Below are 14,068 nucleotides of genomic sequence, written 5' to 3' on the forward strand. Positions count from 1 at the left end.
CTACGGTCTCTCTTCTTCGGCCAGCTATTCGCACGATTCCCTTTGCCGATCTACAGAGTGTTTTATGTCATCATGTTCTTTTATGGCATGCACATTGGTCGACACTTCCCAATAATAAATTGCAGGACGTGAAAGCTCTTCCCTGTGCTTGGATCTCTTCCTCCCGAACGCGTCGTCGGGAGGAGGTAATTTTAACTAGACTTCGGATAGAGCACTGTCTTTTTAGCCATCGACATCTTTTAAGTGATGATCCTCCCCCACTCTGTCCCCATGGCTCTCAGCTGTGGATGGTAAGACACCTTATACTTGAGTGCCCCTATTTTACTCCATTACGCGCCCGTCTACAGTTGTCGCCTGATATATCTTCCATTTTAGCAGATGACATGCGTTCAGTCGATCACGTTCTCGAGTTTATTAGTGCAAGTAAGATTATGTCAGCCATTTGAAGCTCTTTTTGGGGGCAACCAACCCCCTTCTATAGTGGTTTTTCAAGCTTGCCTTCTGGTTTTAGTTTCTCCAATTTTTTGAGCTTTGTTTCCATTACTGCTGGTTTCCAGTTTTTTTTTTTCCAGACCAGGCGCTAATGACTGTAGCAGTTTTGCGCCCTAAAACCATAACCAAAAAAAAAGTATCCCACATAATGTTCCCTTCTTTTGGCCCTCCATGCTAAGTATAGTCTTCTTGATTCCTTAAATTTAGTATTAGCAGATGACTCACGGATGGTTGAACTGGTCCTGAGTTTCCTCCGTGAAAGTGGTTTTCATTTCCGGATATAAGGTTTTACGTTACTCTTGGGGCAGGGGCAGAGTGGTTGTAGTTGCGACCTCTCTTCGTGTTTTCTTGGTCTGGGACCCCATGACCACTCCCCCATGGAATGACTGCCCATTTTTTTCCAGCTTTTAGATTTGGTCTCACCTTTTATGCTTTATTATGTATGTGTTTTAATTTCATTATTTTATAATTTGACTCCCCTGACTGGATCCATCCACTTTTAGTGGACCCTCTTTCTTCTGTGGCTAACTTCGGAATCATGGGACTGATGGCCTCGCTGTATGGTCCCATAAAGCCTCTCAATTAATCAACCAGTCAGTCATGAACAACCCCCTGCACCTACCGTGCAGTTACTGGACAAAGACGATTTTGCTCCACGAGTGTCCTTTGCGCAGTGGTATGTACAGATGTGCACAACAGACTTCCACTTCCCAACCCTGATTTTGTTCACCAATGAGGTGACCTTCATGTGGAAGGGAAAGTTCAATCCACATAACACCCGTGTGTGGTTGGAGGAGAACCCACATGCAACAAGAGCCCGTGCAGCCCAGAGACAGTTTTCAGTTAATGCATGGATCGGCAATGTCAGGAAACACCTTGTCGGGCTGTACTTGTTGCTCCAACATTTGTCAGGTGCAACGAATCTCTTCTTTCTTCAGCAAGTATTGCCCCAGCGATTCGAGGGGGCACACTTACACACTGCGATGTGTTCTGCCATATAGTTTCAGCATGATGGGTCCCCCTCACATTGCAGTCTTAATGTGCATTGCCACCTGAATACGGTGTATTGTCAACATTGGATCGGCTGGGATGGTCCGGTGCATTGGCCAATGAGATCGCCAGACCTCGCTTTCCTTGACTGCTTCCTCTGGGGGATACGTCAGGACACTTGGGTTCAAAAGCCCCGTCAACAGTGCTGAGGACCTTGCGCACATTGTGGCAGCCGCTGGGGAAGTCAGAGACATGTCCTGTATTTTCCAGGACATCACATCTTCCATGTGCCAGAGATGTGAGGCCTGCATCATGGTCGGAGGTCATAATTTCGAAAACCTTCTTTGATGATGATTGTTGTCTATTTTTGTTCTTATGTCTTGATTTCTGCTGTACGAGGCATAATAAACATGTTTTATCAACCTGTTTGTGTCCTTCCTTTCTTGGGTTTTGTGTAGTCCCTACTGTGCCAGGAAAGCATTTCCAACCATGCATTGCTATGTGATTTTCCATCCTATAGGCGTACTCCCTCTCGAAAGCTTGTAACTGCTGTGCTGGAACACCTTGTGTTATGAAACTGGGGAAGAAGCAACTTTTTTTAAGGTAACAGGATTCTTACTCATTTACGTGATTAAATTAAGATGGTGTAAATGTGAATAGCATTAAGCAGTATATTTATAGTCCATTGTTAATGCTATGTACAAATTAAGTTCTTGTGATGTCTGTTGTCTCATTTTAATGTATACTTTGACTTGTTCCACATCTGTAAAGTTTTTCCTCCTTGATGGGCACTACGGAACACAATATAGGAATAAATTACATTATCTAAAACTGTCACAGTTTTGGCTGCTTGTATTGTGGGCCTATTTAGATTGACAATGGTATACCAGATTTGATACTTCACGGCATTTTGTTATAATAAAAGAACTTGTTTGAAAACGTCAGGCTAGTGCCATTAGCATCCTCAGATTCTGATGAGAAAGTAGAAGACCTCTATGAAGAGTTTCAGAAATTGATAAATGAAAGCAAGTCCCGCATGTGCATGAGGAGTTTCAGGGCAAAATCAGCACAAAATCAAGGATTCTTCAGTGAGAAACTTCATATGTGATAGGTCATACTTTAGTAGACTTTTCAAAGGGCAAAACATGTTAATCTGTATCAATTCTTTCAAAGGTAAACAGTTAAAAAAATGGACTATGCAAGGATCAAATGCAACTGAAAATGGAATGGCCTGTTTCTTTACACAAAAACAATTTTGAAAGATGTGATGGCTCACTTCAGAATTTCAAGTTATCAAAGACGAACAATTCACAAGATAGACAAGCTCATCAGGCCGAAAATCGAAAAGCTAAATTGTGAGAAGTTATTTTTAAAGAGTGCTGCCAGACTTAATTTGCTAACTTCTTAGCAAATGAATAATTCAGACTGATCTTTACTTTTACACTCCGCAAGCCATATTATGATGCAAAGTGGGCACCATCATCGGTAACAGTGCTCTTACAGTGTCAACAGCTCTTGTATCGCATGCCGATGTTGGTAACGACGTGCATGTTGAACAATAGGAACTGAATATGACGAGTTGTCAGTCTCGTGTCGAGACGCAGTGGGAGAGCTTGTTCGCAATTTCCTATGGTTCACAAATAAAGTTAGCTGGTATGTTGTTTTACTGGGTTAACTTTTAACTACATTGTCACAATTTTTGGCAAAATCGAAAAGAAGACATAAAAGTAGGTAAGTGCGACGGTCTGTGCTACACATCAGTCTATTATGGCAGTTATTTTTTCGTGTGGAGATTTATTGGCTATGCCAACTGTCAACCACGCTGTCACATTTCAACCTAACCAAGGCCGCAGGCTTACCAAGGCTGCAGGCTTTGCAACAGATTAGTCTGTCATCACGTGTAGTTATTTTCAGTCACGAATAAAATATGAAAATCAGTAACCAACTGTAAAATTCATTATAACCAGAAAAATGAAAGTTATTCTGTTGCTCTCCATATTGAAAACAAATGTAATCAATTTGTATCTTCTGCTGAAAGAAACCTTTATATTCAGTGATTCTCATTGGCTACCATACACTATCATTTGACTGACTGTGACCAACATCAACGAATTGTGAACATCAGTACACAACACAAGAGCTGCCAACACTGTAAGTGCAGTTCACACTTTAGTGTGATCATGATACCTCCACACTTTCTTGTTGCATTCGTGAATGGTGATTGGGAAGAACTGTTGGTAAACCTCCATATGACAGATTCCTTGTATGCTAGCGTGATAGCCATTTTGCAGAATGGAAGAGGATAATATGTTTTGTAACTCTCTTTGGAACATAGGTTCTTGGAATATTAAGAGTAAACCTGTGTGATGATGTGCCGTGCCTCCCTTGCAGCATCTAGATGAAGTTGGATGAGCATCTTCTTGACACTCGCTTGCTTGCTGAATCAACCCATGGATACATTTTCAACTATAATACGGATCTTCTGTCATTGCTATTAATTCTGCCTGGTTCTGGTTCCTGATAGAACAAACTGTAATCAAGTATTAGTGTTGTCGGCTACATCTTTCATAAATGAATTACATGAGTGTAGTATTCCTTCATTAAATCAACCTGCCTTTTCTGTAATTATTGTGGTGTTTCTGAAATCAGTCAATAGGGGCTCTTTCTGCCTATATGTGCAGTGTGTTTAATTTAGGTTGGTCAAATGACAGTTCCTTCACTAATTGTCAACCTGGAGCAAGTTTTCTTTCATTTTGCTAAAATTTTGTGGTGTTGGTCTCTCTACGTACAAGAGCAATCAGCAAACAATGTTCTTGAGCTTCCAGTGTTATCCAACAGATCATACATGTAAATCACAGATGGCAATGACTGTATAACTCTCTTGGGGCTTGCCCAAAATTACTCTCACAGCCAAAGAGTTCTCCTCATTAAGAATTACTTGCTGAGTTCTGTATGCTTGGAAGCCTTCAATCATTTCCCGAAGTTAGTCTGATATTCTGCAAGCTCTGTTTTGTTCACTCGACCTTCTGGAGTCAAGGAACATAGAATCAGCCTGGATGGCTTGTGGACCTCATGAATGAAAGTAGCAAACTGACATTTATTACAGAATAATAATCTGCTGTGATCTCTAAACAATTTTGTTGCTTGTGGGTTTCATTTCTTGAAGTAAAGACTAGTACTCAATAAAAATTATTTTGAGATCAAGACTAACTATTGCAGTGCAATAAATTCTTCTATGATCATGATTTACCATTGGCATCAAGTCTCATAAAAGAAAACAAATGAGTGTTTCGCAAGATTAGTATTTGTGAAGTCATTATTGAGTCCTACAGAGGAGATTTAAACATGTTCTATAGTTCCAGAACAGTAATATTGGCCTTATTGGTCTGTAGTTATTCTCTTGTCAGATGATCATCCTGGAAACTAAACTGACGGAAGCCTTTTTTTCAGTTGTTTGAAGTGCTTCACTTCTCAAGTGACCTACAGTAAACTGCTGTTAGGTGAGGAAGTTGTTTTGCGTAATTTATATAAAACTTACAGGTGTCCCATGAACTCCCATTGTCTTTTCTCCATTTAGCAATTTTAGTTGATTTTCTGTTCTGTAACCCCTTGTTATTATGACATTTTGATATTTATGATGTTATTGCAAAGACAAACCATAATACAATACATCTAATTTCAGAAGACTTCATGTTCTGTTTCAGTAACAGGGTGATCACTGACTGACTGTATAGTGACTTTGACATATTTACTAACTTTACATACTTACACATTGTGTTTCTGGAAGACATCATCTAACCATTGCAGTGTCTCCCATGTTAAGTTTTCCTCCACCTACATCTGCTCATAAAATCATATTGAGTTGAAGTCTGAACTGATCACACTTATACTCTCTGTCAGGAGACTAAACTAGACCTGAATGTGTGGCAATAAGGTGGAAACAGTCCATATATGCAAGTTGGAGAGGATTTGGCTTTTGAAAGACGTTACTAGAATATTTTCTCATGAGGGGAAAAAACAAGACATTCAAATTCCCTTGTTGAATTGCTATGAGATTATGTCCCAAATTACTACCAGAAGTAACCTGAAGCTTTGTTAATGCTTATCCAGATCATGACACAGTGATGCCAGTTTGAAAGAAAAAAAGAAAAAAAAAGTATTCCTTCTGCAGAAACCAGGAGAACTAATTCTGTTACATCATAAACATTCCGCAACATAACTTGTTCCTACCGTATGGCTGTCATCTGGAGACTAAATAAGAAAAAGGAAAATGTCACAGCAAAATCTGCTAAGTTTCAAACTTCACTCTACAAAAAACATAAAACAGTGTCATACCCAACATGTGCTGCATACACTGACACTAGTATGAGATGGTGCTCTTGTCTGTAAGTAAGGTCTTTATTGTTAATGGGACATTAAATCCTAATCTTTATTCCTTACTTTTTTGTCTTACTGTGACTTTGGTAAACTGAGAATTCTTAATGGGACTAGTGGAAAAAGGAGTGGCAAGAGATCAGTACAATTTGTTATATATTATTGTAAGCTCTGCTGGATTAACTTTGCCAACACTCAACAAAAATGTCACCTTCCAACCTAACGTAGATCTTAGGCTTTGCTACAGGTCAGTATGTCACCGCACCTAAGATCTCGTATCCATATTTGTTGGCTTCGCCAACTTGCCACCAGACTGTCACCTTCCTGCCTCACCTAGACCTTGGATAACATTACACTTCAGTGTGTTACCACACAGTCTACATTCTAGAAACTAATATAGACACACAAGAAATATTGTCAGTGTTCTTTTCGCTTACTGTTTGTACACATGTGAAATCACATTTCACATAATTGGGGTACAGGATGGGACCTAATGTTGGTAGGTTCAGCTAATCTGCTACATTCATGCTCAGTGTCACAGAAAATAGATCATGCTCAGTGTCAAAGAAAATAGATCTTGGATTTGTGTGGATCATAATATAGTTCATTCCTGCTCATTGTACTAGACTCAATGTTCAGTAACCATCCCAAGAGTTATATCAGGGAAGAGGCCTGGTCTGAGTTAGGCTCATGATTATTAACAGAATATCTGATGATATCCAGAGTGTGCATGCACAGCGAAGTGAAGGGGAAGAAAGCAATATGTAGAGAGACTGGTTTGTCCAGTAAAATGAGTGAAGTATTCCTATGAAGGCAGGTAGATGGAGGTACGTCTCACCTGTGCCGACATACACAAATGTCAGTTCTAATAAAGGGGTGGTAATGCAGACCTATAAAAAAGAAAGTTAACATAGCTTCCAATGTAATTAATACCTACTGATTGTATAAGAGTACAGAGGCATCTGCCTTAGGTCTCCTGCTCGGATATCTAACCTATCATTCTGTTTCCATGGACCAATTTCGACTGTACTGCCTTGGCCTGCTAGAACTATGACCAAGAAATCTGGTGTTGCTCATTGTGGGCCTAAGTGACTGTTCAAGCATCCCTATCACTTGATGAAGAAAACAATAATTGTTGAGCAAAGGAAGATTTGAGAACTGAAAACAGTAATGTAAATCTTGAAATGTTAGAACCAGACTGATTTATCTTAGCTTTCTAGCTATTGGTGATCAGTACAAAAGTCTGAGGGACCTCTTTCGAAATGCACTTCTCATTGATATGCCTCTTGTTGCCCATCATAGTTGGTTTACTTGGCCAGTTACATTCTTACTCCTTTTGCTGCCACAGTTTCCCAGGTTTCATTACTATATTTAAAGCTGAATGCTTCCTATGTAGCCAATAAAGCTATCATCAAATCCCTTCTGTTTTCATGTCATTACAAAATTCTTCCATTTTGGTTGTTCACTTTCAGCTACCATAGGTGGGAAATGAATTGAAAAATTTTGTAACAAGGGTATGCTAGTACCTACCAATGCTATTCTGACTTTCCTTAACACACAGCATAGCTATTTACTTGCAGTCTTAAGGATTTGCTTCTGATTCAAAACTTTAAACTTAGAAGTAGTTGAGCAGTTTGTTCAGATTGAGAGGATAATTTGTTCATCTGGTCAGATTTCATCTGGTTTGTAATTATCTGTCTGAATTAAATCACCCTTACTTGGTTAATTCTGTATGGAACAAATCATCATCGTCATCATCTGTTTATCAAATGCCAAAACTGAGAATGGTGGAGTATGGCAGATAAATTTGAAAATGTAAAGCCATAGAGTAACAGTAGATTTCAGAGCTTTTAGAGCAGTTGTTTTAGAAAGTAAAAAATAGGAAAAACTTATTAAACATTACATTGCCTGATGGAAGAAGTATTTCTCTGTTTCAGCAGGCATAATAAATTACTAAGCTTGCATAGTTTTGTCCTGCTGCACAATGTTCATAGAGATGTGCACCACATTGTTTCACCAATATTTGTTTCCACGTGTACAGCAGTAATTATTCTTGTTTTTCTTTGTGTTGTCGCATGATAGAGCAGTCTCAGCATGACACAATATTAGAGTGCATGATCATACTCAAAAAAATTCTATGCAGTAGAGTGCACCCCCCCCCCCCCCCCCCCACCCCCCCCCCCCCCCCCCGCCACCCACACACACACACACACACACACACACACACACACACACACACAGAATTTAGTGAGAGAGATCATTTGAATTCATTGTAACATATGACAGTCGTAGAAAAATACCTAATTGTGCTCAGTTGCTGTTTTCATTTGAACACTTGTCCACAGTTCCCGTTGCCCCACATGAAGCAGAAATCGGAAGTGCCGAGTAACCCTGAAGAAGAAGTGATAAAGGACTACTGGGTTGTTGAAGATATGTATTCATTTGAAAATGTGGGATTCTCAAATACAGTTTCTGGCGTCAAGTACTTGGCGTGTGCTGACTGCGAAGTGGGCCCTATTGGTTGGTACGACATTGCAGCACGCACCAGCTACGTAGCACTTTCACGTGTGTTACATGGCAATATCTCTGGCAACATCTAGTGCATATCAGTTATATTTTTTATGTCTGCTGGTGCACTCTGGTCTATGCAGTCCATTTAGTTTTTTGCAACAATATGCCAGGCACCATTCTGTGTCTTCCTTCTTGTTATTTCTTTCATTGTAATAGCAGGTGCATACTCTGAGAAAATGTTAATAATTCTCTCTCTTCAGTGAACTTCAGAGCCTGATACTTATTAAATGTATTGTGCAAAATACAGGTTTAGACTTTCATTAGAATACATTTTTGGTTCACATATCAGCTACCACAGACTGCACAAATGTGTGAGGTTTTTTGTGATAGTTTCTATAGAAACCGTTAATTGTGTGTCATGTATTGTGCATAAGTTCTGTCAGTATCATTTGGTGCTTCCAGACATAGAAGTATCATTTCACTCTAGAGGAAGTGGTGGCAACAGAGACTGAGTTTGAGACATGAAATTTTCCAAAGTTTGAGCTGCAATTTCTATTGTAAGATAAGATTAACTTGTGTAAGACATTGTGGGTATGTGAAATGTAAACAGACTGATCTAATACATTAACCTGTTTACTGCTTGAGTTATTATTTGTTTTCATTTTTACAACTGCTGAAATACTTAGTAATATTTTATTAAAATATTCATAACAGTAAAGCTCAAAGTCTAATTTGCTTTAAAAATTTTATTATCCATTATTTGCTTGATTGTGATGGCGAAAGTTCATATTTTGTGATCCACCGGCAAACGGTTCTGCATCAGTGCCGTTGGACTGCACCTATATTTGTCTGTCACAGAAGTAAATGGTAATGTAAAGCTAATGTAAAATGTTATAAAAACCATATTGATTTACATTATTCTCAAATCCTGCACAATTTTGCACACAGAACGTATACTAGAGTAAAATATGAAATAATTGAATAAAATCTTAGATGCTGCATTTCCATAACTTCAGGGCTAATATCTTACTGTTCATCAATTACATGTGTGTTTTTTCTGTAAATTAATGTTCATTATAATGCTGTCTCAGGTTGGTCTGATAACATAGATGTTGCTTTCATGTATGTTATCAGTGAAACATGGTTTACTTGAAGTTTTTGGTTGTTATAAATATTATCCAGTGTGTTTTATGTTTCTCACACTTATAAGCAGTATGCTCATTGTGCATGGTAGAAACACTGCCAATGTGAAATTAATTTTTGTTTGTCCGCACTGCTGTCAGTCATCATTCATTTTCAGAGATTTTAAGAGTTTTATGTTGGAAAATTAGAATCCTGAGGTTATTACTGAGTTTATTACTGTTGTGATATTATTGCCGAAGATTATGCATGAATTTTTGATAATTAATGCACATTGCCAAGCTGTTCTGCAGCAAGTGTGAACTATTACTCGTGATTTGTAATTATATGTTGTATATGTGCACACATTTTTAAATGAAAATAATTATGTTTCAAGTTCCTAATGTAAGTGGTTCCTCAGTGTTTTCACTAGAGAAAAATATGGATGCTGAGTGAATCATACTGTTACATAATAGACTTTATGTGAAGCTGATTTGTCTAACAGAACCAGTGTATTTTCTTCCTTAAAGTAGCAATTCCATAATGGAGAGTAAAACTATTGTGTATATTATTATACAGAACTATTGACTTCGTTAGTTGAAGTCGTATCTTTTTGAGGGTACTGCTAGCGAATAATACATTGTTCATTTAGGCTATTGCCATTTATCAGAAGTGTCCTTCAAAAATTATATCATCTTTCATGTATCAGATGTGCCTGATGATTGTTGGACACATACCATATGCATTTGAATTAATCATAATTTAAAAAATATGGTTTTATATGACCAGACAAGAGAACAAGACAGGATGAAACAAGTCTACATTGACATTAGTATGTATGTGATCAAGGCCCTTAGTTACCTGTGGACATTAGTTTTATTTTTTATTTTTCAGCAGTTGGTACTCATAACTTCAGCTTTCCTTTGTTGTCTTGGTTTCATTTTGTGTCAGGATATGCTACATTGGATAATACAGTTCCCAGTTTCTGTTGCAAGTGACTGGGAGGTGACAACACCACATAGCTGCTTTGCTTCAACAGTCCTGCTAAATGTGGGTTTGCATGTTACAATAAAGAAAGCATATAATTTAGATTCTTAATTCATTCAATTATGTGCTGGTATTCAAAGATTATTAAGTTGTTTTCTGTTATGAGTGGTAACACAGATTTGATATATGCAAGACACTTGTGTTTGCACAATAAGTAGTTACATGTTAAAAATTGCACTCCGTCTCAGGTCTCTCCCTCCCTCTCCCCCACCTTCCTTAAACATTTGGAGGGATATGATGATTAGTAGATTAGAGGAAGGGAAGGGCATATGAGCACCAATACTGCCAGAGATAGAAAGGCACTATATTTGAATAAGCATCATTTTGATCTATTTGGTGACTTGTATATAATGATAGAAAAGCGAGGAATAGTGTGCCCAAATTTTGGCATGATCAGGTGTGACTGGACTACACTTTCATCTTGTCTTCTTTGTTGAAAATGTAACTGATTTGCTTCCATGTGAAGTATTCCATTTTTTTAATTACAGTGGTGAGATTTTACATAAATCATTAATTAAAAGTTGTCATCTGTATAGTTGCTTCTCACATGAGATGCAGTGAAGTGTTAGTCCACTTCTTGACTGTCTTATGCATTGAATTTTCATTTCATGGTATCTTTTGTCTGGTTCTAGACCCTAGAGAGAAACATTTTCTAATCCACTGCCAAAACAACAACATGAGTATAGGGTCGTCTCCTATACTGTGAGGGAAAAGTAAATTAATAATATATTTATGAAAATAAAATGTTGTTTCAGAGTAAGGATGACAGTGGAAAATGTTCAGTGAAAGCTTAAGAATGTCTGTTTTATGTTCTGTTCTGCTCTGATTCTCCTGCTTCAGGTTGTTAAGTGGTAAGTAGGATTTCCTCTCTTGATATACATTTTTAATTTTGTGCCAGTAGTTCATCCTCTGAGGTAACCCTCACTGCTACCTACTATTAGACAGAGGAATGTTGTTTAAATGAAGTGAAGTGCCATTAATGTTAAAGTGTCAATTGTATAGTTTTTACATTACTTCAGCATTACTACTTGCCGAAAAACGTGACATTTTTATCTCAGCTGCCTCTGTGCAACACGTTTAAGTTGGTTTTGAACAGTAGAAGCAAACTGCTTGTGACTGTTGCCAATAGAAGGTGTAACACACGCGTGTGTGAAGGCAAGGTTTCCATGCTAGACACCTGTTATTCATACCACGCGACTTGGAGTGGAGTTTATTCTAGTGGGTAGCATGGTGGTTGTGCTGCTCTGTTGGAGTAGGATGTGGGCTGGAGCACTAGTGTACAGCAGGAAGTTCTTTCCATGGGACACATTGTCTTCCTGTCTTCAAGTGCAGCTATGCCTCATTTGGTATTGGGGATGAATGGCAGTCAAATAACACACGAGACATAGTGAACAAAACTGCCACCAATATGGGAGACACTGTCACTCTTTGGCTGATAATAAAACTTGACAGTTATGGGGCTGTACTGTACAGAGTTAGTCATTCCTTGCATTCTTTGGATCACTTCTTCGAGGAATACCTTCTGGGATGAGGGAATTTACATTAACAAAGTGAAACAGCTGTTGAAAACAGCTTTAACAGCTGTCAATTAACTGCTACGTACTATTGTGCTAATTCGAGCTATACTGAGCATAGTGAAACAACAAGAAAGCAATTACTTTGATACCTGCAGGTTGTCTCCAATTGCCAGTTTAATATCTGCATGGTGACAGTTACATTTATCACAAATAGTTACCTTTGTTTCGCAAAACAGAAGTCAGTTTGCAAAGCGTATTGCTATTGTCATGCAGCTAACAGGAATTTTCAATCCTAGACAATTTGTGAAAGGGTTGATCTTGGCCATCAGCATATAAACCATACATCACCAGAAACACCCTTTTCATTAGACGTTACTATTTCTTACCCACTCAGAGAGAGCCTCCAGTAGTTTGGCACCATTGTTAAAAATCACCCTTTATTTTGATAATTTCATTAGTCTCTTTCGTTATTATAAATGTACTGTCAATTTTACCTATCTCAGTAGCAACTATAAAACTAGAAAATGAAATATACAGTCTTGAGAATGAGTTGTAATTGAACTTATTTTGCAATGTGTGGTAAATTTACTTCTATTTGTATGTCAACATTAGGCAGTAGCAAAATACTTGACGTTAACAATCTTTAACAATATTCAAACACTGTTAGAAAATAAGTGAAGCTTTATGTTTGTCCACAGAACCTGTGAACACATTAGCTGATGTTGTAAGACCTAAATCACTGTTCTCCCACTTATACACAGTGCAACTTTGTAGAGTCTGGCATCTAGAAATACTTATTGTTTTATTCTGTCTGTCTCAAGTCTTGTGCAAAACTGTTCCTTTCCATAGCAGTACAGAGTAATTGTACATATGTATCATTTATTCCATGATTGTGCAATTCACCCATCACTTATTTCGTTATATAAAAACATTACATATTGTCATCTACATTTTTCTAAACACTAAAATTAAGAATTCCTGTGCTAGTGTTGTTAACATTTCTTCAGTCATTTTATGTGAGTCAGTATTTCAATCTTTGTAGTTTCTCATTAGAATGTTATGTTTATTCAAACTTTTACATGCTTCTTGAGATAGTTTACTGCCTTATAGCTATAGGAATGACATTTAGTAAATATTTAACTGCTTTGTGTCCTTCAGCATTTTCTGAATGTGATCACCTACAGTGTGCAGCCTCAAGCACTGGAATTTGGCTCTGAGGCAGGGAAGTGCACTCACAGCCAATATGGGACCACTTGGGTCGAGCCTTCACTGCAGCTTTCGCTTTTCTACGTGATATAAATATCTAGAATATTAATTGTTTGATACCCTGAGTCTTTCAGGCATTGAATAAAGTTATTTTTGAAGCAAATATTTCCTCTTTGTAGTGTAAAATATTGCAATTGTTAAATATTGTAACTTTAGACTTGGAGTATGACTAAATTAATAGATATTGTAAATAACTGAATGGACGATATTTTGTTACATTTTCTGAGAACTCTGTCTATTATGTGTTTCATCACAAAAATGAAAGGGAGAAGGACACTGCTCTGTAGTTTGAGAGAAAAATAATCTTTATCATTAACATGTTGGGAAGTTGTAAGGCCAGCAGATCTGCACTAAAAAAAGAAAAAAAAAATCAGAAGTTAAATTTTTGTAAAGTAAAGGCTTTTTAATAACTCTGTAGAAGTGTTTCCTTATCCCACTTTTAGTAAAGCAGTATCTAATGAGAAATTGCAGAAAGATATCACGGTGATTCAGTCAAGCCTCAGTAGGACAGTCAACAGTAGAAAATTCACACATCTCGTGGCAAAAAAATCTAATTGAGATATAGTATGTGTTACTGAAATGATTTATTTGTAGCTGTGTCAGTTTACAGCAATTCAAATACATGTCTTACGTTGCTGGTCATATTAATGAAACTGTAGCATTACTTTCTAGTTTCAAATCTATTTTGTTTCTCTGCCAGGCGCACAGATTTTAGCGTCAGAACTAAAATTTGCTTTCCTGGCACTACCATT

General features: G+C 37.7%; 1 protein-coding gene across 1 annotated transcript in view; it reads left to right on the top strand.

Moving 5' to 3' along the window:
- LOC126416027 (guanine nucleotide exchange factor MSS4) overlaps positions 1-9,011 on the top strand; it is a 59,041-nt gene extending 50,030 nt beyond the window's left edge. The window contains exon 3 of the mRNA XM_050083480.1: positions 8,202-9,011. Within this exon, the coding sequence (XP_049939437.1) occupies positions 8,202-8,456 (255 nt within the window). The 3' untranslated portion in view covers positions 8,457-9,011. The remainder of the gene's footprint in view (positions 1-8,201) is intronic.
- The last annotated feature ends 5,057 nt before the right edge of the window (positions 9,012-14,068 follow it).

The sequence above is a fragment of the Schistocerca serialis genome, chromosome 8 (genome assembly GCF_023864345.2).
Source record: "Schistocerca serialis cubense isolate TAMUIC-IGC-003099 chromosome 8, iqSchSeri2.2, whole genome shotgun sequence".
Lineage (NCBI taxonomy): Eukaryota > Metazoa > Arthropoda > Insecta > Orthoptera > Acrididae > Schistocerca > Schistocerca serialis.